Here is a 27645-nt window from a genome sequence, read left to right on the forward strand (position 1 = left end):
ATCACTAATAATGGCTCGAGGTGTTCCGAATCGAGAAAGGATGTTTTCTTTTAGGAATTTAATGACCGTGCGATGGTCATTAGTTCGACATGGAATTGCTTCGACCCATTTAGTGACATAATCCACAGCGAGCAAAATATACAGATTTCCAAACGATTGGGGGAATGGTCCCATGAAATCGATGCCCCAGCAATCAAATGCTTCAATGATAAGGATGGGATTCAAAGGCATCATATTTCGACGGGACAATGCTCCCAATTTCTGACAACGCTCACAAGCTTTGCAAAACTCATGAGTGTCCCTAAACATAGTGGGCTAGTAAAAGCCACACTGCAGAATCTTGGCTATGGTCTTTTTAGCAGAAAAGTGACCACCACAGGCCTGTGAGTGACAGAATGAGATAACACTCTGATGCTCATCGTCTGGTACACATCTCCTTAGGATTTTGTCTGGGCAATATTTAAACAAATAAGGATCATCCCAGAAAAAGTTGCGCACCTCGGTGAAGAATTTCTTCTTATCTTGCGTAGTCCACTGTGTCGGAATGGCACCTGTAGCAAGATAATTAGCAATATCAGCGAACCAAGGTGAATGGGAGACTCTGAACAGTTGTTCATTAGGGAACATGTCGTTGATATGGGTTGTCTCAAGAGAATCAGAGGTATTAAGGCGAGAAAGGTGATCGGCCACAACGTTTTCTACTCATTTTTTATCTTTAATTTTCAAATCAAATTCTTGGAGTAGAAGGATCCATCGTATCAGGCGGGGCTTAGAATCATTCTTAAAAAGAAGATACTTCAGTGCCGCATGATCTGTATAGATAATGATCTTGAATCCGATCAGGTAGGACCTAAATTTGTCCAAGGCGAACACTATGGCTAAGAGTTCTTTTTCCGTAGTTGAGTAGTTCACTTGGGCCGGATTTAAAGTCCTACTCGCGTAATGGATGACGTAGGGTCTCTTATCCTTTCTCTGGCCTAGAACTGCTCTAAGAGCATAATCAGAAGCGTCGCACATAAGCTCAAAAGGAAGGCTCCAGTCGGGTGGCTGCATGATAGGTGCAGTAGTTAACGTGCCCTAAAGCTTGGTGAAAGCTTCTTGGCATTGCTCAGTCCACTCGTACGGAGCATCCTTTTGAAGAAGATTACATAAAGGATGAGAGAGGAGACTAAAGTCCTTTATGAATCGCCTGTAAAATCCTGCGTGTCCTAAGAAGGATCGCACGTCTCTGATGTTCTTGGGTGGAGGTAGGTTAGAGATAAGATCAAATTTTGCCTTATCTACCTCTATTCTCTTGGATGAGATGATATGCCCAAGGACAATTCCCTTCTGAACCATGAAATGACACTTCTCCCAATTAAGTACCAAGTTCTTTTCTTCACATCTTTTCAGCACACATTTAAGACTTTCCAAGCACTTGTTGAAAGATGGACCGTAAACAGAGAAATCGTCCATGAAGACCTCTAGATATTGCCCCACCATATCAGAAAAGATACTAAGCATACATCGCTGAAAGGTGGCAGGGGCATTACATAGTCCGAATGGCATCCTTCGGTAGGCAAAGGTGTCGTAGGGACATGTAAATGTGGTCTTTTCCTGGTCTTCAGGGGCTATCTCTATCTGGTTGTAGCCCGAATACCCGTCAAAGAAACTATAATAGGAATGACCAACTAACCTTTCTAGGATCTGATCAATGAATGGTAAAGGAAAGTGGTCTTTCCTCGTGACGGTATTCAACTTCCTGTAGTCAATGCACATTCTCCAACCAGTAGTGACTCTAGTTGGCACGAGTTCATTATTAGCATTGGCTACAATGGTGATTCCGGACTTCTTAGGGACCACTTGAGTTGGACTCACCCATTGACTATCAGATATAGGGTATATGATAACCACGTCCAATAGTTTAAGAACCTCGGCCTTAACCACTTCCTTCATGTTTGGATTTAGTCTACGTTGTGGTTGTCGAGCGGTTTTTACATTATCCTCAAGATATATGCGGTGAGTACAAATTGAGGGATCGATTCCCTTGAGGTCCGCTATCGTCCATCCTAGGGCTCCTTTATGCTCAATGAGAGTAGGGCTCCTTTATGCTCAATGAGAGTAGATATGAGCATACTCTCCTGTTCTTTCTCCAGGTGGGCAGAGATCACCACCGGATATGTCTCATCTTGACCTAAATAGGCATATTTCAAATCAGAGGGCAAAGGTTTTAGGTCAAGCTTCGGTGGCTTGAGGTTAGATGGTAGAGGCACCACATCGATTTGTGGCAATTCTTCAAATTGTGGCCTCCATCGGTTAACTTCAAGTACCGGTGCAGTATTAAGCAAGGCGCAAGTCTCCCTAATCATGTCATCATCAAAATCGTGGGAGTGGGCCAGGCATGTCTCTAGATGGTCGGAGGATAAGGTTAGAGGTGTCGTATCTTCCACGAAAGAGTCGATCATGTTAATGTCGTGGAAATCGTCATCATCCTCTGAGTTACTGTTGTTATTGAAAAAGATATTTGACTCCAATGTCAAATTTTCAAAAGACATAGTCATGACACCATTCCTGCAATTGATAATTGCATTTGACGTGGCAAGGAATGGGCGACCAAGAATGACGGGAATCTGAGTGCTCATGTTATTGATGGGTTCGGTGTCTAGGATGATAAAATCTACAGGGTAGTAAAATCTATTGACCTGGACTAACACATCCTCAATTATCCCTCTTGGTACACGAACAGAGCGATCAGCAAGTTGTAGTGTGGTCAGGGTGGGTTTTAATTCACCCAAACCTAACTGTTTGTATACCGAGTAGGGAATCAGATTTACGCTCGCTCCTAAGTCAAGAAGTGCGTGATCAATTCGATGGTTCCCGATTACACATGATATAGTTGGGCTACCGGGATCCTTGAATTTCTGCGGCACGTCTTGCTTCAGGATGGCACTCACTTTCTCAGTCAAGAAGATTTTCTTTTGAATACTTTGCCGTCTTTTGGTCGTGCATAAGTCTTTCAGAAATTTGGCATATGAAGGAATCTGTTTCACGACATCAAGTAGAGGAATGTTAACTTTCACTTGTTTCAACACCTCCAGAATATCCTGAGAGTTAGAAAGACGTTTTGGTGCAACCAACCGTTGGGGGAACGGAGCAACTGGCTTCTCTAGAAGTTCCGGTTCTAATTTTTGTGGGGCATCACTAGATTCATCATTGTTGTCCTCTTCTGGTTCTTGAGGCTTTTCGGGCCTAACCGGAAGAGTTTTATCAATGATTTTTCCACTCCTAAGAGTGGTGATGAATTTAGCGTGCCCCATCTGATTTGAAGAGCTGGGATCACTAATCTCGTACTGCGGTTTAGGATTAGGGAGAGGTTGTGCAGGAAGCATCCCCTTTTCTATAACCATTATACGAGAATCTATCTTTTGCATAAAATCTATAATTCCCCGCATTGCCTGAGCCAGCTCTTGCATGGAATTTTGAACCGGTTCCTCTTAAGGTTTCACTTGATTTGGACTTTGATTGAAGAAACCTTGAGGGGTAGCCGTTTGTCCATTCCTCCAACTAAAATTTGGATGATTTTTCCAACCAGGATTGTACGTATTGGAGTTAGGTCCAGTAAAAGGTCTTTGATAGTTGTTTACGGCATTAGGTTGTTCATTCAACACTCCTCGAAAGGCGGGTATTGTAGGACAATTTTTAGTTGTATGAATGTTGCAATCACAGATGCCGCAAACAATTTCATTAACATTATCCTTCTTTCCTTCCATGGCCTCAACTTTTCTTATGAGCGCAGTCACTTTACACTTGAGATCATCCTCTTCTTTCAAGAGATATAATCCACCTTTCTCCTTTAATTGAGTTGGCCTAGACGTGGTGTTTGATTTTGGATAATAGTCCCAAGATTGTGTTTTTTCAGCCAGACTGTTGAGGTAGTACCATACCTCGTCGACCTCTTTATTAATGAACTCTCCATTACACATTGTCTCGACCATTTGGCGCATGGAAGATGTCAGTCCATCGTAGAAGAAATTTGTAATACGCCACGTTTCAAATCCGTGTTGTGGGCATGAACTGACCAAATCTTTGAACCACTCCCAACATTGGAAGAATGTTTCTTCTTCCTTTTGGGCAAAGTTCATGATTGCTTTTCTGAGGGTAATCATTTTATGATGTGGGAAGAATTTTTTTATGAATTCCCTCTGCAAGTCGTTCCATGTGCCAATGGATCTAGGACGCAGTGAATGTAACCACGTCTTAGCCTTCTCTTTTAAGGAAAAAGGAAAGAGTTTCAGCTTGATTGTATCCTCAGATACATTAGGAAAATATAATGTAGCTATAATCTCATCGAACTCTTTCAAATGTAAATATGGACTTTCTGATTCAAGTCCATGGAATTTGGGAAGGAGTTGGATAACTCCTGGCTTGATGTCCATTTGTCCTGTGTTTTTAGGAAAAAACATACATGAGGGCGTACTTACTCCCGTCGGTTGTAGATAATCTCGTAAAGTACGAGGCGGGGGTGCCTGATTGTAACGACCTTGGAAATTTTGTGTTAATCTTTCCTTAAGTAGTTGTTTTTGGGGTAATTAGCACTATACTCGATTGCTTGTGAAATTTGCATCAATCACTTTAAATTGTATCTGCATGGCTCAAAACTTGTAGATTAGTTAGCGCTACGTTACTCTGAAATCTGAGATCCATCGCTAAATCCAGTTGTTCTGGGGAATTTTTGGAAGTTCTGGATCGGACCTGGACCGCGCGTCGAAAGTCCAATAGCGATGATCTTAGGCTGTTGCGGTCACTATGTTGGGCTTGACCATCACCTCGAAAATCAAGTCCATGTGATGTTCTGGGTCGATTTGATTGAGTTCGGAGTGAAGAGTGTGAGAACGGTTGGATATTTAATAAGTGTTTATGAAATCTGAGTCGTGTCGCTTGCGCGATGATTTTAAGCTATTTGACCGTTGGATTCTGACCCCATTTCACCCTCTGATCAGGGAAGGTGGCCCAGGCATATCCTAGTACTTGTGGACCTGATCGAGATTCTGTGACCGTTGAATTGAGTGTGGTCCGCCACGGTTGATCTGAAGAGCCGGTCGGTATGAAAACTCAACTTGACCTAGATCCATGGTCAGTAAGGTTAAGTCCGACCTTTCGTGGTTATAGGCCCACCAGAAGTGCTTCGTTGGATCGTAAGATGCAGGTTTTGGTTATATGGGTTATTTTCATCAATAATAGGCCTATTTATAGTCCTTAAACCCTAGCCCGCTTTTCCATACGAATTTTCTCTAACCCTAGCTTGGAAAGAGAGTGGAAAAGAGAGATAGTGAGAGAGAAGTTGGTGAATCATCTTGGATTCTTTCTTATTCTTCTTCATCCTTGAACCTTCACTTTGAATCGTTATTCTGACGATTCTGAGTTCATCTTGGGGTAAGTTAACTTAACCCTAATCTGTGTTAGAGCTTAGAATAGTTTTGGTGTTATTGTATCTCATTTCTATTCTTGCTTTAGGGTATTCTATCGCCGTTGACGAAGATAACTCGTCTAAATCAGTTCGGTGTTTCTTTCCTTGCTTAAGGTGCGGACTTTAAGTGTATAGGTTATGGTTTTCAAGGCTTTCAATGCCAGTTAATGATTTATTCTCGTTATGGATGAGATTTCACATGCCAAATGTTGTGTTTACGTTGCTTTCCTGATATGCATGTGTTATATTGAGATTTTTATATTCTATGTGTATGTATAAAGTACCGTATACGTATAAATTATGCACTTGTGTTTGCCATGATTATTTGTCGTGTATGTATGCTAGATGTATGTTTGACAACTCCTTGGTAAAAGGAATTGTCCAAATGCATGTATTTCAACATACGTCATGTATGTTGTGCCATGTATTCTAAGTGTTTGTAGAAATGCCTGAATGATCTAAAGTGTAACTTACTACACTAATTGCGGGCGTTGAGAAGTGATTCTCAACACTCCTATTGATGTGCATGATTTCCTTTATGCAAGTTACATTCCATGTTATTTAATTTCAAGCATTGCTATGCTTACATTTATTTTAAGTTGATATTCTTCAGATGCTTGAGTACCACTTGAATTAAGTTGTTGTTCCATTACTATTTTACATTCAATATGAATATCTGTTGTAGTGTAATGTGTGTGGGACTATGCATTAGTCTAGGAAATCGGTAATCTGCTTTATGATCGTGGTTGAGGTTGCTTTCGCCATGTAGGACATATTAGATGAACCCGAGTCGTATTAGAGTTGTCGGCAGTGGTTTGGCCACGCGGAGTGTTTGCGCACTCTATGTCGCTCAACTCGACATGCGCTCGTGCTAGTCGAGTTCGTCAAGTAACCCGATTGTCCGATGTATGATCACCATGTATGGACGCTATTGCTTGAATCTAGGGTACCGAACTTACCAGTGAAATCCTAATAACCATGGTACCTTGATCCGCTAAGACTCATGAGCTGTACATGGTGGTATGGGACACCGTGGTCGAGCTGTCGGCCTACGCTGGAGTGACGAGACTCCCCGTAGTGATCAGTGAGCACTTAAACTCGTGAGCCGATTATGGTGGTATGGGACACTATATTCGTGCTGTCGGCCTACATTGATTGGTGACGAGCCCTTTGTAGTGACCTCGAGCATACCTGGATATCGCAATGAGGTGACGAGCCAAACTATGGTAGTAAAGGTGTGAAAGGCGTGCATTGATTGGTGACGAGCCCTTTGCTACGACCTCAAATATATGATCGTATGAGATGTCTAGGATTGACGACCCTAGTATGGATCACTGTTTGGATGGTGACATGAGGAAGGTATCTTAGCTTCCCAATCCTGCTGTATGAAAAGGACTAATAACAGCTTGGTAATCATATCCATGCACCGCATTTGCATGTGCTTTGTAGATGTGGCACACTTTGAGGTGGTGTCATGCATAACGTAAGATGAAGACTCTGAGGGTGTACGCGTGAGGGCACGCATTATATTGCATACATCCTTGCATTAACAAGAGTACTTAGGATTTATTTAATTGTTCTGCTTTATCATTACTATTTGATTGAACTGATAACATGTTAACCAGTGCCTTATTGTTCCACTGAGTTGATCACTCACTCCCACGTTTCTGGGGCGGTGTTAAACACCCACCAGACTCTGTCTTAGGTTTTGATGTTGCAGATGTTGATGCGACTTCTGAGGCAGAGCGGGAGATGGATGATGATGAGGCTGCTTTCTCTTATATGCAGTTTTCAGACGGGTTCTGACGAGCCTTGGTCTAATGCAAGGGATGCTGGGATTATTTTTGGGAATTTAAATGATGTAACTTGATACTCATAATTTTGTTAAGTAACACTTTCATGCGACCTGGTTTGTATATATACTTCAGGGATTTACACTTGTACACATATTTTTCTATAAGTCTTTCACTTGCTTTATTCACTTATCCCTGAATCATATCTGTGTTTTGGCTTAATCTATTCCATGTTTTATGCACTAATATAGTCAACATACATCCATCATTAAATATGTTGCATAAGTGATGTTTTGGAACTCGGGAGCTGAGTTATGCTCGACCCCAGAATTTCAGGGCGTTACACTGATGCACCTCATTCTCATCTTGGGTATCCTCTACCCTGGGTGGAAGTAGAGGAGGTTGGTCTTCAGCCATAACTTCAATTAACTCAGGGGATTTCGAGTGGTGTCTAGTCCTGCGATGGATAGTCAACCCCTCAACCAATCCTCCTTCAGTCAAGAGACGTCGAGTGTTGTCACGGGCCCACTTGGGCATGAAACACTCATAGCCCTCAATCAAATTTAAAACCTAACCCTAAGAAAGGAAAATAAAATCTAAAAAAAAGAAAGAGGGGTTTGGAAAGAAGTTACCAACTTGGAGTCCCTAAGTTAAAAACCTAGAAAACAAGATAAAATAAGTTAGATTCTAAAAAAGAGAAGAAAAATCCTAAACTAGAAAGTAAATTACTAAAAGAGAATTGAAAAATAGAACGTAGAGAGAAGGAACTCACCGAATTAGAAATTTCTATCTTAAAGGCCTACAGAATAGGAAAGTTAGTTTCTAAACAAAAATTCTATAAGTAGAAAATTAGGAAACAAAATTAGATTCTAAAAGAGTTAAAATTAGAAAGTTACTAAAAATAAAATAGAAAGTTAATTTCTAAAAAGGGAAATAACTAACCTAGTTTCTAAAAACAAAAGAGGAAAGTTTCTAAAAATAAACTATTTCCTATAGATAGGAGGATACTAGAATTAGAAAATTTCTAAAATTTAAACCCTAATTTTAAGAATAGAAAAAGTAGAGAAATTAGGAAGGAATTACCAATTTAGAAACTCATGTTAGGGTCCTACAAAATCAGGAAAACAGGTTAGTTTCTAAAAACAAAATAAAATAAAAACCTTTAACCTAAAGTTAGTAAAATCCTAATCCTAACCTAATTCTAAAACTAATTAATTTCAGAAAACGTAACCGTCAATCCCCGGCAACGGCGCCAAAAACTTGTTCACTCCCCAAGTATAGGGTTGTGATGTAGTAATAAACTCGGTGAGACCGAGGTCGAATCCCAAGGGACTGAAACCTGTACGTTATCTGAAACTAGGTAGAAATAGAAATAGCCTAAGATGTAATCTAAATCAAATAGAATTTAAGGAATAATTGTGGAATAATTATCGAAAAACTTAAGAGATATCAGAGATAAGAAACTAAGGATTCAGAGGATCCACTTGTAGAGATCAGGGAAATCTTATGCCTGCTTCAAAAATCATGGAAATTAAACTGAACTTACTTGATCTAGTCTTCACAAGATGATAGGTATATGAATTAGAATGGATTCCATCATCTAACCATGCCCAGGAGACAAAGCAAACAACAAGATTAAACTAATTACCAACCAATCAACAGTGCATGAAAGTTAGGAAGGGTACCATCATCCAACCATGCCCAGGAGACGATGGTGAACAACAGGGCTTCCTGACGTCATAAACATCAAAAGGGAAAAAGAAATATTCAAAGTCATTGCAAACTTATTGTAATTTCAGTCACAACAGACCATTAAAGACTAAGAAAACATTCCTTTAATAATCAACTAAAATCAAATTCAGTTCATAAATTTAAATTAAAAGCATGAAATAGTATCTCCCATCTTGCTACAGGCTTCACCTCTTAGCCTTAGCTAAGAGGTTTATCCACACATGAATGGGCTGAACCTTTTAACAAAACAAATAAAAAGTAACAGAAATATGAAGGAAAAGAAGAAAACCCACTATTGTCTCCTTCTCTCTCTCACGTTCCAGCAGCCAAGATCTTCTTTTTTTTCCCTTCTTTTCCACCGGTCCCAAACCTCTTCCCCTTTCGTCTCTTCCTCTCTTTTCCTTTCATAGCCAAAGAGAGTCGGTCGGCTAGCTGAGGTCGTTGGAGTGTAGCTTACGCAGCAATCGTGTGTGCGCAGCGAAAAACGCAAACACCTTGCGTTTGGATGGAGTTTTTCTGGCAAAAGGAGCACCGAAAAACCTGATTAGACGTCATGGCTAGGTCGTGGCCACCCTCTATCTCTTCTGGATGGTCCGGATCACATATCCAACCATGAGCAAGATCGCACAACGGCCCACAACGGCTAGTTTTCTCAGACACAGGCCTGTGAAATTTCTTGCGCTGTGAAGCGCAGTGGGCCCATGATCGGTGTCGGAGGAAAAATCTGCTCCATTCATTGAATTCGTAGCCAAAAAATGGTCGTGATTAGATGGTTTTGGAGTGCTTTTGATGTGGCCCACCTGATTGATCTTACGACCATCCTACCTGCGTTCGCATGGTTTGAGAACTCATCATCGCTATTTCTTGGAATTTTGTCACCTAGGCTATGATAACAGGGACCGTGGGATTCTAATGGACGGTCTGGATTATCAATCCGACCGTGATTGGGATCACGGAACCGGCCTACAGCGGCCATTTTTTCACGGACGAAAAGGCCTGCGGAAATAAAGGCCTCTGCGAAGATCGGTGGAGGTCATTATCAGATTTTACAAAGAAATCTACACCGTCCATTGATTTCCCCTCGAAAAACTAGTTGGGAATGGTCAGTTTTGGACTGATTTCGGTGTGGCCCACAGAATTTTCTCCCTACCGTCCGTCCTGCGTTTGGACTGTTAAAATCCGATCCACGCTTTTTCCAGGAAAAACTCCACCTAGGTGAGGGTCACGCCCTCCCTCTGGACTTAATGGTCGGTTTAGATGGACGATCTGGATGAAAGGTGGACCCCACTACGTGAGATCAGCGGACGCTGGTGCATTCGCTGGTTGTCCGTGCTCGAGAAGGAGAGGGAGACGGGTCTCCTTTGTTGATCGGGAGACCCTGGTCCAGTGCACAGCGGGCGTACGCCTGCTGTGTGCACCGGCCATGTAAAGTGGGCCCCACCTTGATGTTTTACAGAAATTCGCTCCGTCCATCTGACTTCTCATCTAATTTAAGGAGATGAGACCAAAATCAAGGCATATACAGAGATCAGGTGGGCCCCAAATCGCTGTTCTATGGGCTGATCTAACTGTTGGGCCACTTCCATAGTGATCTGAGGGCTGAAATTTGATATGTACGGTTCATTTATATCCCTCAGGCCATGCATGCAGTTTTGAACCAATCAGATGGCGAGAACTATGTGATCTTGCATTCTTTACCAATTTTAGGCCTCTTTAACGTGAATGACTTGATTTTATCGGATCCTTGGCATGTAAATTCTTCAGACTTGGTTCTCTGGAGTGTGTCCCTTGCTCTGGTGTCTTCAGAACATTAATTCCATGCTTTTAGCATCCCGGTCCAGTCCCAGCTCGCAATTCCACCTTGCAACAGAAACATGATTAAAATGGGCTATTAAATGGTACCATGTTCATAAATCTAGGCAACAACTGGGTATGATATGCAATATTTGACCCTCAACATGTACACACCGAACCACTATATATCTTAGTGTTTAAGGTGGATGATGATGTATGTGATGGATGTGTGCTGAATGTTTGTAATTCTTTCTTTCATGTACATGTGATGAATGATTGTAGTAGATAACTTTCATTATTTGTCTCTTGTTTTAGTTTGTTATCTTGATCCTTACGGAGTTCAAGAAAATAGGTTGTCCTACTATAAACATTTGTTTTTGGTGTAAGGTTGTCCTTTGAACAAATGTTTGAATTAATTTCTCAATACTATTACGATTGACATCTGCGTTTAATTCAGTTATTTATTATTTCTGTTCTGTAATTTTTTATTTTGTCATAGTCCTATTCACCCCCCTCTAGGACTGAGAGCTCATCCTTTTCAGAGGTGCGAAGCTGCTGTGAAATCATACGCTCAAAACAACAGTTTTAGTGTGGTTTTCGATCCCATCGAGTGATCCTCGATTGGTCTCGATCTATAGGGCTCGATCAATCGAAGGTGCCTAGAAATGTCCAGGAACAAACTGCATATTTTGTGGAATTTTTCGATGCCATTAAACCAGCCTTCGATCTCATTGAAGGGAATTTTGATTGATTGAAGGCATCGCTTGATCGATCTAACTGACTGATTTTTTTCCTTTTTTAATTTTTATTTTTATTTTTTTTATTATAAAAAAAACTGTTAGAACTTGGTTCCTACATATTGGGCATTCAACATTTGGGCATTAAGAGGGGTTTTCAGTGTGAATGAGGCTAGATATTTTTCCACATACCACACATCTTAAACCTATATGTGAATCCCTAGGATTACAACATTTTTGTGAGTTGTAGGAGATTCATCCATGCTTCCTTGCCTTGGTCACCTCATTGACACTTCATATTCAAGGTAAGTGACCGTAGGAGCTGAGGCATTAGCAATACATTCGTATCAATGATTCATGGAGTAAAATGGGAGGTAATCGAAGTATGCGAAAGCATCGATGAAGCAACCCAAGAAGGCACTACAAAAGGGGCTTAATTCGACAAGTAAGTTATCACATTGTAAGAGTTCACACACTCCTTTCTTGTGTAGTAGAGTTTGTAATCCAAACTCATTTAGGTTCTTATATAGGACCATATTGCCACCGACACGGGTGAGTACGTGTGTATTTCCTTATGTATGTCATTGGACACGGGTGTGTACGTGTTAGTCTCCGTGGGAGCCTCCGACAGGAGTAAACGTAAGTCCTTGGATTAAGACCGATATTGTTGGTTAGCCGATTCAAAAGCAAATAAAGCCTCTTGCTGGAGCCTCTGGCGAGAGTTTACATTAGGAGTCCGTATGTGGGGCTATAAAGGTTAGAGGTGAACCTGATTTAAAACCTCTGATAGTAAAATCTAGTATACTTATGTGTTGAGTGCGTTCGCCGGGAGTAGATTAGGAAAATGGAACCATTATACATGCTTGTGTTTGAGATTATCTTTGAATACATGTTTAATTATGCTTATGTGGTTGATTGATAAATTATATGTATGTATGATTAGATGAATGTTAGGAGTTGATATGTGGCATATCCAATACACACACGTACACTATCATATATAGATTATTTGTTTCATTAGCGTATCATTTGTACCTTATGTAATTGAACTCTCTATTAACTTGGAAGCTTTAAAGTTAATTGCTTTATTTAGTTTAATTGATATATTAGTTTAAGTACCTAATTATATATTTAAGTAGCCAAGCTTTCGCACGTATTCCATCATTCACCGCCCCATGAAATTTCATATATTCTATGCAACCCGTTCCCATAGGATGAAGGGAAGACACAAATACATTAGCTTTGGGGGCCGATTGGATAAAGCCAAATTGCTACTGAAGTGATGTCACCACTGTGGACCCCACCATGATGCATCTGTCGTATCCATACCGTCCAACCATTTGTAGAGATGGTTTTATGGCATTACAAAGAGAATGAGATAGATCTAAATTTCAAGTGGACCCACCACAGAAAACCATGGTAGCCATCACACCCACCGTTGAAACATTTATAGGGCCCACGGTGATGTATTTTTGAGATCCATCCTATTCATAAGTTAACATAGAGAGAGAGATGAAGTGAAAACAAAAATATCAGCTTCATCGGAAACTACGGTGGCCCCTAAGAAGTTTTGAACAGTGGATGTCACTGTCCCCACTATTTTCTATGGTGGGTCCAATCGAACTTTAGATCTATTTCATTCTCTTTTTAATGCCATAAAACGATCTCTAAAAGTGGTTGGACGGTATGGATACAACACATGCATCATAGTGGGGTCCACTGAGCTTGGTGACGTCACTTCAGTAGCGATTTGGCTACTGACCTTGTCAGTATCCAATCGGCGCCCATTAGCTTCTGTGGCTCCCAAAAAAGTTTCAATGGTGGCATTCAATTCTCGCTGTTTCCTGTGGTCGTGGTAAGTGGGTCTGCTTGATTTTTGAGATCACCCCGTGAAATGTGCTGGGCCAATTGATGGACGGAGTGGGTGCGATAAAAGAGCATCACCGTGGGTCCCACAGCTTATGTGAGTAGAACAAAGACACTAAGGAGGGCCACAGAACTTAGGATTACAGTTGCAGGCTGCCGAAGGGCCATTTTGGACTGAACATAAATGGCAAAAATCGGACTAATCAGATGCCCATAACCATCACTACGCTCCAAATTCAACGGACAACCAGGTTAATATCAGTTGTAGTCTATGCACCACCCATTGTGGTGCACAAACAATTTCAATTGTCAAAATTGCATTACATGCACGCCACATGCGTGGTGGATGAGTCACCACCATTTAGTTAGGTAAAAAAAAAAAGCGGCAGAATTGGGGCAGCACTATAGCCCAGCCCACTACTATGTGGAGAGAGAGAGAGAGAGAGAGAGAGAGAGCTGACTATATCTCTCCACCACCAGTGTTCATTGGTTTTATCGATGTATGGCGCATTTCAAGTGGTGCTGTTGAGGAGTTGGAGAAGCTTTGGGTGGGGCGGGCAGTGCGCTTACGCACCACTCCACCACCTTCCCTCTTTATAAAGACTAGAGAAGCTTCTCTCTACTCTTATCCCCGGATATTTTTATCCGTTGATCAACATGAAAGGCCTTCAAATCTCTTACCATCTCTTCCTTCCAATCTTTCTTCTCCTCTTTGTTGTTTTTGTTGTTCAAGTTAGGGGGGAGAAAGAGAAGGAGAAGAATGTTTACGTGGTATACATGGGTGCAACTACTTCTACTGGGCCATCCTTGAGAGATGATCATGTCCAGCTCCTTGCTTCGGTTTTGGAAAGGTCGCTAGCTGGTCTACAAACACAGTCCTTTTCTTTTCCTTAATTTTTTTTTCCTTTACAAAAAAATAAAATAAAATTCCTTTTTAGCCATTAGATCGGGATGGGATGCAATTGGGTGTGACCCACTTCATCTCAGCACTTCCTGAGAACTGAACGATGTGGGGCCCACATCACATCACAATCTCATCTTGGTTCAACTCTGATGATCAGTTCTCATTATGTGTATTGCACACTAGAATTTGATTTCCTTGTGTATGGAAGTTGGCATTAATGGGTCTATAATCGTTGAATTAGGACGTGTGTCAAAAGGTCTGGGTTCCCTTCCCATGTATACTACTAGGCAGTGGACCCCACTTGAACCGGGGCGTCCTGTAAAATCGGACGCGGATTGCGAACTACCCCCGCCCCGATGGTAATCCGTCTGGGCAGGGCTCTGTGGGGCTCACCGTGATGTAAGTGTTTTATCCACACTGTTCATTGATTTTATCAGATCATTTTAAGATATGATCATAAAAATGTGGCAGATCCACAGCTCCAATGGACCACATCATAAGAAGCTGCAGTGATAATGACACCAACCGTTGAAACCTTTCTAAGGGCAACCGTGATGTATTTTTAACCATCCAACCTATTCATAAGGTCATATAGACGTGGATGAAGTGAAAACACAAATATCAGCCTGATCCGAAACTTCTCCAGCTCGTTCAATCCCCAATTTGTGGTCCACTCAAGTCCTGTATATAACTTATTTTTTGTCTCATATTACTTCTCCAGCTCGTTCAATTCCCAATTTGTACTTGCATGAGAATTATGACCTACTGGCTACTGCCATAGCATGCCAACTTACGCACTCACACCCTACGCATGACCCTTGACCGGGTGTTGAAACTCCTTAGAGTCTACCACCCGAGCAAGAGCAAAGATCCACGTGCCAACTTACTTTCCCGCGGATATGATGGCACATGCAAAATCATGCCTTCCTACTCACTTGATTCAAACGGTGTCACCAAATGATGAGTATTTTGTTCCTTATCATCTCCATGGTGGGTCCCACCCTATTTTCACCGCAAGTGTTATACATACACACACACCCCGTCGAGCTCATGGGAACTACCCGTGAGGTCGAGCTATGTGGGCCCCACCGTGATGCGTGTTGAACATCTACCCCATCAGTCAGATGCTTCATTTCATGGTGGGCCTCGGGCTCAAAAATCAAGTCAATTGATGAATTTTGTGGGCCACACTATGTACAAAAGTTGAGAGGGGTTACCCTCCTATTAAAACATTCGTAATCATTTTTTGGGCCCACCCAAGGGTGGTTCATAAATCTATTCCATCCATTATATGTGTCTCACTTGGATGAGGGGTCAGACTAATTATTAGATGCATCCAAATTTTAGGTCAACCCCACCAAGTGCTTTTATATGTTTTAGGAATGTCTTCACATGATTTCAAATGGTATGGCCCACCTGAGTTCGTCATATGGCTGATTTTTTTGGATATCCCATAATTTAATGGGGACCCATCAAATGCACAGTGTTGATGTTTGACATACATCACGCTGGTATATATATGGGAAATGGTAATACCTGGTCGAGCTTATGGGAACTTCCCATGAGGTCAGGCTTTATGGGCCCCACCGTGATGCTTTTTGAACATCAACACCATGCATTTGATGAGTCCCATTTAGGTAATGGGATATGCTAAAAATCATCCGTATAATGAACTCAGGTGGGCCACACCATCTAAAATCATGTGAAGACATGCTTGAAGTATATCAAAACACTTGGTAGGGCTCACCTGAGTTTTGGATGCGGCTGAAACTTGGTCTGACCCCTCATCCAAGTGAGACACACACAATGGATGGTCTGGATTTGTGAACCACATGTCGGTGAGCACAATAAATGATTATGAATTTTTTAATGGGAGGGTAACCCCTCTCAATTGTTGTATGTTTTGTGACCCATCCAAGTAATGGATTGACTTGATTTTTTAGCCCGTCGTCCAATATGGAGTGGTGCATCTGACTAATGGTGTTGATGTTCAACACACATCACGGTGGGGCCCACACAGTTCATCCTCGTGGGAAGTTATCATAGTACTATTTCCTCTCTCCCGGCGCGTGCGTGTATATATATATAGAGAGAGGAAAATGCTCACCTGCGAACCAGTTCGTAGCTACCACGTATGAACTTTTTTGAGAACTCATCATATTTGATGAGTCTCACGAATCTGAACGGTCCACATGAAACTGTTGGATGTGCGTTGGACCCACGAGGTCAACGGTTGGATCACATTGGTGCCAAATGCACCAACTGGATCCATCATGAAACTTTATAGTTATATATGTTTCTTTGTTTCACTGGCCAGGGAAGTGGGCCACGCAGAGAAGTCAATACTGCACAGCTACAAACACGGGTTTTCTGGATTCACCGCACGCTTATCTGTGGAAGAGGCACGTGCCATGGCAAAAAAACCCGCCGTTGTATCAGTTTTTGTGGACCCCATCTTACAGCTCCACACAACCCGATCTTGGGATTTCCTACAGTACCAAACAGACTTAGAGACAGACTCCAACAACGGTTCCGATGCTGACTCAGCGTCTGGTGGGACAGACACTATCATTGGACTTTTGGACACTGGTGAGCCCAACCATATATACATGGAAATGGTCTTATTTATTATTATTATTATTTATATCATTTGCTTTGATGGATGAATGGATCATAACAGTTGGTTTTTTCTTTGTTAAAAAAATAATAAATAAAAATCATCCGAGTATACTACTAGGCGTGTGGCCAGAGTCGGAGAGCTTTAGCGATGGAGGGATGGGAGAAATTCCGGCTCGGTGGAAGGGAGTGTGCAAGGGAGGATACGACTTCAATGCTTCCAGCTGTAACAGGTGATCAAATAGTATGGCCCTTATTATTATTATTATTATTATTATTATGGTATTTTAGGCCAGAAAATTGATGGTTAAGATAGGAAAGAAATAAAAAAGAAAGAGTAACAGCCATTGTCCATGTTCCACTGAAAAAGGCCAGAGATGGGATAACTAGAGATATTTTGGATATAGTACAATATATAGTGGGTGGGACCCGTGAGATTCAATCCGTGGGCCCCACTTGTAAGGATTTGGGCACAACATGCATCATTATAATTTTACTTTGTTTTGTACGACCGTTGAGTTGGTGGGCCACCAAGGGATGGGTCACTGCCATGGAAAAAGTCGATCTGAATCCACTGATACATGCCTTCTTCCCTTGTTGACTTTCTACTGTATCTTTCTCAACCGTCCGTTTGCAGGTGCGGATAAGATAATCTGGTTGCCTGGACTTTTTGGGCGATCGTCCATCCGCATAAGGCCCACTACATCAGCTGTCCCTAAAACCGGAAACACCTTCCATGTTTTACCACGTAGATGAACTGCACCCTCGCTGTACAAACCATCTCTACCGTCCAATCCGTGCACGTCCTTCAATGGATAATCCATGACACCAATATCAGCTTATTGACTCGACATCAAGAACATTAAATCAGTGGATATATATATATATATATTTCCTTTTTTTATTGGTCGGTCGTGATTGATGAGCCGGCACACACATTGATCGGACGCTGTAGATGATCTGTAAAACAACCATTATAAATGTTCCCTAGGTTTATCATACATTTAAATATGGGTAAAATAATAGTATCATTGTCCAATCTGCCAAATAGGCCTACTTGATCCCACCGCCTCTGGGACCCACTTTCATTCCACCCATAGTCAGCCTCCGCTATGGGTGTTTCTACTGGATGATTCCATGCGTTGGTTCAAAATTTTAGAAATCTTGATTCGGTCGAGTCAGCTTTACTGAGTCACTGAGTTTCGGTCATTTAGGCTCGAATGGTCGAACTGATCATTCAAAACACAGTTGTAAAAGAAATTACTTCATGAACAACTCTTACCGTGTAATGTTTCAAGAAGGAAATAATTAGAAGTCACTGAATTTTAACTGGAAGAAAACCATGTAAGCGGAATGCAGTTTACCAAATGGATTCTTCGCCATCTCATCTTTACAGGAAGCTGATAGGCGCAAGATACTACAATGACCCGGATTCTGCATCAAGAGCAAAGACACATGATGAGACTGCCCGGGACTCACAGGGCCATGGAACACACACAGCCTCAACAGCGGCTGGTGGCTCTGTACCTGAAGCGTCTTACTATGGACTTGCTGTGGGAACTGCCAAGGGTGGTTCACCCACATCCAGGATCGCAGTCTACAAGGTATGCGGTTTGGGTGGATGCCTGGGTTCGGCGATCCTTGCAGCATTCGATGATGCTATTGCTGATGGCGTTGATGTACTTTCACTATCCCTCGGGGCGTCAGTATACTTGATGCCAGACTTCGATAGCGATCCAATCGCGATTGGAGCATTTCATGCAGTGGAGAAGGGGATCATTGTGGTCTGCTCAGCGGGGAATAATGGGCCGATTGCAAAATCTGTCGTGAATGCAGCTCCTTGGATTTTGACGGTCGGTGCAACAACCATCGATCGGGATATGGAATCGGATGTTATTTTGGGAGGGAACAGTACTCTGGTCAAGGTAATTGAATTTGCAGGTTCTCATTCGTTTCAAATTGGGCTCTTGTTCTCAATGATTCACACCCCAAAAAGTCAATATATATATATATATATATATATATATATATATATAGGGAAAAGGTACTATGTGCTCGGCCTCACGAGTCCGTCCCATGAGGTCGAGCTGTGTGGGCCCCACCGTGATGCGTTTCGAACATCTACCCCATCAGTCAGATGCACCATCCATCGTGGGCCTAGGTCTCAAAAATCAAGTCAATCCGTGACTTGTGTGGGCCACACCACTTATAGAAGCGGGGAGGGTCCGTGCACTATTAAAACATTCATAATCATTTTTTGGGCCCACCGAGATGTGGTTTGCAAATCCAGCCCATCCATTATGTGTGTCCCACTTGGATGAGAGTTCAGACCAAGTTTCAGGAGCATTCAAAACTCAGGTGGGCCCCACCAAGTGCTTTTATATGTTTTAACATGGTCTTCACATGATTTTAGATGGTATGGCCCACCTGAGTTCCGTATACGGCTGATTTTTGGGATATCCCATAATTTAAAGGGGACCCATCAAATGCACGGTGTTGATGGTCGACACGCATCATGGTGGGGCCCACATAGCTCGACCTCACGGGAGCTTATCGTGAGGTCGAGCGCATAGTACCTTTTCCCATACACACACACACGGAAACGCTCACCTGCGAACCAGTTCGTACGTACTACATACGAACTTTTTTGAGAACCCATCATACGTGATGTGGATCCAAAATCTGAACCGTTCATGTAAAGTAGCACCTCGTGAAACCCCCCGGGACCAAGTTTTACTTTGATCTAAAACTTTGATGGGCTATGAAAAGTGAAAACAGTTTCCTTGCTTGATTTGCATTTCTCTTTGCTATGGCCCACCAGAATTCTATATCAGGGTGAAAATTTGTCACAGGGGGTTTCATGGGATTCTGCATCACATGGACCGTTCAAATTAGACACCCATGACACGTGTGCAAAGGTGCGCATGTGCGTAGGTGCGCAGGGGAGCATGACTCTCTCTCTCTCTCTCTCTCTCTCTCTCTATATATATATATATATATATATATATATGCTCACCTGGGCAACTTCTTATGTGAGCACCGGTGCGCACCTTTGCTCACATGTCTTATGCACAGAATCTGAACGGTCTACATGATGCGGCACCCCTTGAAACCTTGTTAATCTAACTTTCAGCCCAATACAAAACTTTAGTCGGCCATGGCAAAAGGAAATAGTTTCTTCCATTTCTCTTTGCTATGGCCCACTAGAGTTTTGGATTAAGCTGAAAATTGGGCACCATAGAGTTTCAAGGAGTGCTACATCACGTGGACCATTAAGATTATGTGCCTAAGACACGTGCGCGAAGGTGTGCAGAGGAATGCTCACCTGCGCACCTTCTTAAGTGAGCACCCGTCCACACCTTTGCACATGTGTCTTAGGCATAAAATATGAATGGTCAACGCGATGTGGCATCCCTTGAAACCTCGCAAGCCTAACTTTTAGCTTGACACAATACTCTGATAAGCCATGGAAAGAGGAAATAGTTTTCTCATTTGATTTGCATTCCTCTTTGCTATGGCCTGCTAGAGTTTTGGATTAGGCTGTAAATTGGTCCCATAAAGTTTCAAGGAGTGCCACATCACATGGACTATTTAGATTCTATGCCCAAGACGCGTGTACAAAGGTGCTCACGTAAGATGTGCTGGTGAGCATTCCTCTCTCTCTCTCTCTCTCTCTCTCTCTCTCTCTCTCTCTCTCTCTATATATATATATATATATATATATATATATATATATATATATATGCGTGCGTGTGTAAATAATTTCGAGTCCTATCGAGTCGAGTGGAGTCTAGTTTTATTGAGCTTTATTTTCTTGAGTTATTCCTAAGTCTGCCAAAATCTGGTTGAGTTGAGTTGACTCTTTCAAGTCAAATTGAGTCGAGTTTTTTCAAGCTTTTAAACTATCATCTTAGTCCATATCATAGTTAACATCTCACAGAGTCATCTTGACTCATTTGAATTTCGAGCCAACTTCACCTTTCAAATTGTGTTTAAACCCATTTAAATGAGAAGAAAATAGTTAGGGATTATTTAGATGTAAAATTTTAAGTAGGAAACACTTTACACCTTTTTTTTTTTTTTTTTTGTCAATTATAAGGTGTTTATAGTTTGTCTTATTTGACTTTAAGTTGTAAAGTATTGATAAGTAGCTGGTAAACATAAGGAGAGAGAGAGAGAAAGGTATCGGAGAGAGTGGAAGAGCCTGGTAGCTTCAAGTCTCTCGTGAAGGGAAAAAATAAACAAACAAACAAACAAAAGACCACTGGGTTTGTAATCGAAGTACTTATAATCTAAAATACAATAAAATGCCATAATTCTAAAAGCTCCTATAACCTGTAAAGTACTTGTAAAGGATTTACAAGTAATTATAATAATGTCTTTACCTATAAATCCTTTACAACTAAAGAATTATACAAGCACCGAAGTGACCCTTGGCTTTGGAAGCATTTTAAAAAAAGATGGAAGCATTTGCTCTGTGTTTATTTAGTTTTGTACACAATTGTTAAACAGGGATCACATCTCTTTCTTGACTTTGCTACATTCATGGTTCTATATACAACATGGGGTCGAACACATACCGAATCTTCAACACCCAATCCAGCCAACAATAAGTTGAGTCAGTTTGGGTTTTGGAACTATGATTCTGTAGAACTCAGTCAACTAAAATCTTGGTTAGCTAAACTTTCTATGCTACTACAACCGTCAAACATGTATGGGCTTTCTTTTGAATTACAGGGTGAAGCTATAAATTTCTCCAATCTTGGAAAATCCCCTGTTTATCCGTTGATATATGGCGGATCTGCTAAAACCAATTCAAGCTCTGAGGATGACGCAAGGTATGGTACAATCACACTACATTTTCTCAATTGGCTTCTACTTTGGTGAGGAATTCTACTTGCAAGCGTCCATGGAATGCCCAACTAAGGTGCTCCTCATGTGCTAGTCGTCTCACATATACTTTGAAACAGTCAAACTCATCAGCTGGGCTGCATATACTTTGAATGTGAACTGTAGGTTATCCTGTTTTTGTTGTCCATTTTTCATACACTTGTAGCCTACTTGCAGAGTGAGCCTTGATGCAGATGGGCACTTACAATATAGCATTTCAGGAACTTTATATTCCCCCCCCCCCCCCTCTCTCTCTCTCTTATTGATTTCATCATTTGTGACTTTGAATTGTTCAGAAACTGCAATCTGAATGCATTAGACAGAAACAAAATCAATGGGACGATTGTTCTTTGTGAGCATTCGGACACCATATATTCGAAGAGACAGAAGAGGGATATGGTGAAGAAGTTGGGAGGAGTTGGGCTGGTTTTGGTTGACGACACAGAGAAGCTTGTCGCTTTTACTTATGGTGTTTATCCAATGACGGTAATCTCTTCTGATGCTGCTGCTGAGATTCATTCCTACATTAATTCTACAAGGTAAAGGAACCAGTGTCCTTCTCTATGTCCGAAAGTTTAGGCTCCATTTTGTTCATCTATTGGAGTGAATTGCATTATTCAGTTCAAGAAAGCGGACATGAACAAATTGTATTTCCTTAGTGTTCATATTGTGGTACTCAGCTTTTCAGATTCTAATTATATTAGGGTGTTTTCCTCATTATTGGGTACTGAGGTGATGATAATATCATTTCCTCTTTATTGAACTGATTATTGCAATTCAATTCAATAGTGCATCTAAACGCAGACCTACATGGTCTTAGCTACACCAACTGAAAGATGTTGATTTTTTTTTTTTTTTTTTGTCTTAAGAAACCCGGTTGCAACAATTCTACCAACTGTTTCGGTGACAGAATATAAACCCGCCCCTGCTGTGGCCTACTTCTCATCTCGAGGGCCTTCCATTCAGACGGGAAACATTCTCAAGGCAAGTTTCTTTACATTTTCATTTTACTTATCATAACTATCTAAAACCATCCTGATTAATTCTTGCTTGCACCCATTTTCCATTGTAGGACTTGAAATAGTACACTTGGGTACTACTCCAATTCCCCCACAGTCCAAAATGGGCATAAAGAAGAGTAATCAGAAAGGGTGTGCATATTAATTCTCTAAATTCTTCCTTGTTGATATTTCAAATGCATGTGATTCATATGATGACAAAAGCATTGGTTGGATTCAAATTTTGCAGCCGGATGTTGCTGCACCAGGTGTGAATATTCTTGCAGCATGGATACCAACAAACGATTCATCAGAAGTCCCTCCAGGCCAAAAGCCATCCCAATTCAATTTACTGTCGGGGACGTCAATGGCATGTCCACATGTTTCCGGCATTGCTGCCACAATCAAATCTAAGAACCCGACGTGGAGTCCTGCTGCCATCCGTTCAGCCATTATGACAACAGGTCAGCATCCATTATGAACTCTACCTCCTCTTATAGTGACATTTCAAAGGATAATTGGTATTGAGAAAGCAGGTGTTTTTGAAGCTTAGGAATAGATTAGTGAAAACAAAAGGTTATTAGCAGTGACCATTCCGAAATTATCATTTTCATACTAAAAACAACTACCTATTACACTAATCATGTATTGATAGAGATGGAATTTTCTTGTGAGTGATGAGCTGCATCAGAAGTCAGGTCAATGAGAAATGCGCAAGGTTTGGCTCATCTGCTCTTGATAGAGTGGAATGGCAGAACAGGATTCGAGTAGCTGACCCCAATTAATTGGGATAAGGCTTAGATGATGATGATGATGGATTAGATAAACATAGTCAATCCGGAAGTTACCCACAATTAACAAAGTATTGTCAATAAGAAGGAAATTGCAATTCACAATAGTAACCAAGTTTGTTGAAAAAGCTCCACTGTACCATAGATCTCTGGACTCACACTAGTATTTGTTGCCATTCTGTGTTTATGTGATGAGCCTCATGGGCAGGTAGGAAAAGCCACAAAAGTATCCATCATTGGACAATCCCCAACCATCTGATTGGTCCCCATTGTAGTTGTCCATTTTCATAAGATGGCTACTGAAAGTTGGGCCCTGCTGTACATTTGCAGGGTTGAACAAAAGTGTTGTTTCTTTAGATCAAGCATCATCTAAGGCTTCTTTCTAAATATTTTTCCATCACATGATTTACAGCAACTCAAACAAACAACGACAGGGCTCCACTCACACAAGATTCGGGCTCCATCGCCACACCATACGATTACGGTGCAGGGGAAGTCAGCCCATCTGGAGCATTGCAGCCAGGGCTAGTATACGAAATAGAAACAAATGACTACCTCCTCTTTCTCTGCAATTATGGATATCAGGCATCAATGATAAAGAAGATTGCATCAATTCCTGACGGGTTCAGCTGCCCAAACGATTCTAGTAAGGATTTGATCTCCAATCTCAACTACCCATCAATCGCAATCTCCAAATTTGATGGAAAAGGGAGCAAGAAAGTGAATAGAACAGTAACGAATGTGGGTGCTGATGAGTCAGTGTATGTCGCAAGTGTAAAATCCCCATCTGGGTTGGTTGTGAAGGTGGTACCTGATACACTTGAATTCACAAAGACTAGCAAGAAGATGAGCTACCAAGTGATCTTTTCATCATCTGCATCATCTTCTCCAGCAACAGGAGATGTATTCGGATCTATTACTTGGACTGATGGAAAGCATAAAGTTAGATCTCCATTTGTTGTAACAAATGCCTGATCATGGAGTTGTCTAGCTCTAGGCTTCTTGTTACATTCTTCTGATGCTTATGTACATACACTAATAAGGAATATCAAGGACTAGCATTGTCAAAATCGATAAATTAACAGATGGGGTACTACTTTTCAAGGGTGTGTTTGGTCATCAGATGTGGTACTACTTTTAAAAGGCGTGTTTGGGCATCTAGGAATAGTGGTTCGACAGGATTCTTGTCTTGAAAAGAAAAGAAAAGAAAAGAAAAGAAAAAACAGACTACTGTGTCATTTCTACACCTAGCAGAAATGGGTGGAATCTGAATCCTGATGTGGGGCTAGGCGAGAAGAAGCAAAGATAAGTCTATTCAGTGTGGAATCTGTGCTTTCCATGATTTTCCAAACACCATGAGCTTTTTTTTTTTTTTTTTGTTAGTATGATAATTGCACTAGGAATGCCTCCCAAATGAACCCTAGAATTTCCTCCAGTGGGTGGGGATTCATGTTGGCTGGTACATTGAAAGAAGGAAGTGAACGGATGACCACTTGTTTTTGGTCCCCATTGAAGTTAAATGTGTAATTTAAGGACACTAGGTTGGATCCAAGTCATTATATGATGAGACATGATGAAAAAAAATAATAAAAAATAAAAAATCCTATCAATCATTTAATTCTTTTCCTTAAAGAGCTTGTTCCTTGTCCGCCCAGCCTAGCCCTACAGGGCTTGTCACATCAAGTGATCAGCTACTCATGGCCATCTCTAAGTGGACCAATGCTTTATTGGGGGAACTGCGGAAGCACACAGAGATGAATCAAGGATAATATCCAATAACACCAAGCAAAAGAAAGAAGAACACAAATTTTAACGTGGAAAAATCCTTTCAGGAAAAAACCACGGCATAAAGCGACAGATGATCACTATGAAAGTAGAAATTACAAAGAGAAAGAGCTTACTCGATTTGAGTAACCTCGAAATCTCCCCCCTTGCTACACCCTTTGAAACCCTGGGACGATTTAGAAACTCTTAGAATACCTTCCAATCCCGTTTACACCCATATATATAGCCTTAGAAAGAATCCCAAACGAAATCGGAAACAAATTTTACAGATCTGGTGGATCCACAAAATTCTGCGCAAAACATTCAATGTATTTGAACACCCTTCGATGTCATCGACCTTAAACTTTGATGACATTAAAGCTACTTTGATGGCATCGAAAAAAATGCCAAAATTCTCTAGACAAAACACAGATTATCTGGAAATCTTCGATTACTCAACCCAACATTGATGGCATCAAATACTTCTTAGATGTTATTGAACACTCCTCAATGTCATCGAAAAATGGCACCACTATGTCCAACAACCAACAGAGAAAATTCAGAAAATACTCGATGACATCGAGTCGACTTCGCTGGCATTGAAGCCTACTTGATGTCATCGACAAACTGTTGGTTTTACAGATTTAAGACATCTATTAACAACAATCTCCACCATGTTTTCAATCATTAAACATTTAGCTTCTTGTCCTCTTATCTTTTCTCTGTCTTGCATCATAGCTTCATCAACACTTTTCGTGCACACTTCGTCTTTTTTTTTTAATACCATCGCCAAGCCCAGAGAAGTCGTACAAAACTTGAACTTCTCTATAGGAACCACCTTAGTAAGCATGTCTGTCGAATTCACGCTGGTGTGAATCTTCTTCATAGTCATGCCTCCTTCTTCAAGCACCTATCGGAGAAAGTAGCGATGAACATCAATGTGTTCAGTATGTGAGTGATAAATAATTTTTTTAGCCAAATTGATAGCTCTCTCACTGTCACAATTAACTGGCATAGCCTCTTGCTGAAACCCCAACTGATTTCTCATGCCTCTTAATCAAACACCTTCTTTAAACGCTTCCATCACTGCCATATATTCAGCTTCTGTTGTGGAAAGAACTACCACGGACTGAAGCTTCGACATTAACTGATTGCTCCACCTGCTAGTACAAACGAGTAACCTGAAGTCGACTTTCTGGAATCCACACTGCCTATGTAGTTTGAATCCACATATCCTACCAACTTTACCCCTGTCTTCTCAAAAGTTAAGACATAGTCTTTTGTACCTCGAATATATCGAAGTAACCATTTCACCGCTTCCCAATGTTGCTTGCTGGGGTTTAACATATATTTGCTCACAATACCAACTGCCTGTGAAATATCCGGTCTCATACAGACTATGACATACATTAAACTGCCAACCAGATTCGAATAAGGCACATGAGAAATAACCTACTTTTTCTCATTTGATTTTGAACATTGTTCCGAGGAAAGTTTAAAGTGATCCACGTGGGGAACGCTCATTGGCTTTGCCTCGTCCATCCCATACTTGATCAACACCTTTTCAAGATATTCTGCTTGAAATAACCAAAGCTTACTCCTCTTCCTGTCTCTATGAATATTTATGCCAAGAACCCTCTTTGCAGCCCCCAGATATTTTATCTCGAATGTCCCTGATAATTGAGTATTCAATACGTCAATTTTAGACATATCATAACTGTTGATCAATATATCATCAACATACAATACTAGGATGATGAATTTGCCATCACTCAGTGTCTTGTAATAGACACAGTGATCATATTCACTCGTGGTAAATTTTTGACTCAACATGAAAGAATGAAATGTTTTATATCACTGCCTAGATGACTGTTTCAGGCCATACAACGACCTCATTAACCTGTAAACTTTTTCCTTTGTCCCTTTAACTTCGTAGCCCTCTGATTGCTTCATGTAAATCTGGTCTTCCAACTCCCGTACAGGAATGCAGTCTTGACACCATCTGTTCCAGCTTGAAAATGTATTAAGCAATTAGTACCAACACGAATCTGATATACACCTGCTTAACTACTGGCACGAATATCTTTGTGAAGTCGATTCATTCTCTGTGAGTGTAACCTTTCGTTACCAGCCTCACTTTGTATCTATCATGTTTCCTTTTGAACAACTACTTACATCCGATCACTTTTCGGTCTACTGGATGCTCCACCAGCTCCCATGTGTTGTTTTTGTGCAATGAGTCCATCTTATCGTCCATAAATGCTTTCCACTTTTCTGCATCAGGCTCATCAAGAACCTCCTGAATAATAGACGAG

General features: G+C 41.2%; 1 protein-coding gene and 1 non-coding gene across 2 annotated transcripts; both read left to right on the plus strand.

Moving 5' to 3' along the window:
• Positions 1-4032: 4032 nt before the first annotated feature.
• On the plus strand, positions 4033-4139 carry LOC131238075 (small nucleolar RNA R71). Its single transcript, XR_009167495.1, has one exon. It is a non-coding gene; the product is annotated as a small nucleolar RNA R71 (small nucleolar RNA).
• Positions 4140-13863: 9724 nt separating this feature from the next.
• On the plus strand, positions 13864-24670 carry LOC131237136 (CO(2)-response secreted protease). Its single transcript, XM_058234800.1, has 9 exons — positions 13864-14218; positions 16589-16860; positions 17009-17120; positions 18284-18812; positions 21625-21725; positions 22074-22316; positions 22647-22761; positions 23026-23239; positions 23979-24670. Exons 1-9 carry the CDS (start codon positions 14025-14027, stop codon positions 24539-24541), a joined length of 2343 nt encoding a protein of 780 aa, XP_058090783.1. The 5' UTR covers positions 13864-14024; the 3' UTR covers positions 24542-24670.
• Positions 24671-27645: the final 2975 nt, after the last annotated feature.

Source organism: Magnolia sinica, chromosome 2, assembly GCF_029962835.1.
Source record: "Magnolia sinica isolate HGM2019 chromosome 2, MsV1, whole genome shotgun sequence".
Taxonomy (NCBI): Eukaryota; Viridiplantae; Streptophyta; class Magnoliopsida; order Magnoliales; family Magnoliaceae; genus Magnolia; species Magnolia sinica.

What these genes read in the sequence shown, in the direction of transcription:
- LOC131237136 (XM_058234800.1), top strand. Translation starts at nt 14,025, where the DNA reads ATGAAAGGCCTTCAAATCTCTTACCATCTCTTCCTTCCAATCTTTCTT. An exon ending in GGAACAGTACTCTGGTCAAG is followed by an intron (nt 18,813 to 21,624) that starts GTAATTGAATTT and finishes TTTGAATTACAG; the next exon opens with GGTGAAGCTATAAATTTCTC. An exon ending in AGACGGGAAACATTCTCAAG is followed by an intron (nt 22,762 to 23,025) that starts GCAAGTTTCTTT and finishes CAAATTTTGCAG; the next exon opens with CCGGATGTTGCTGCACCAGG.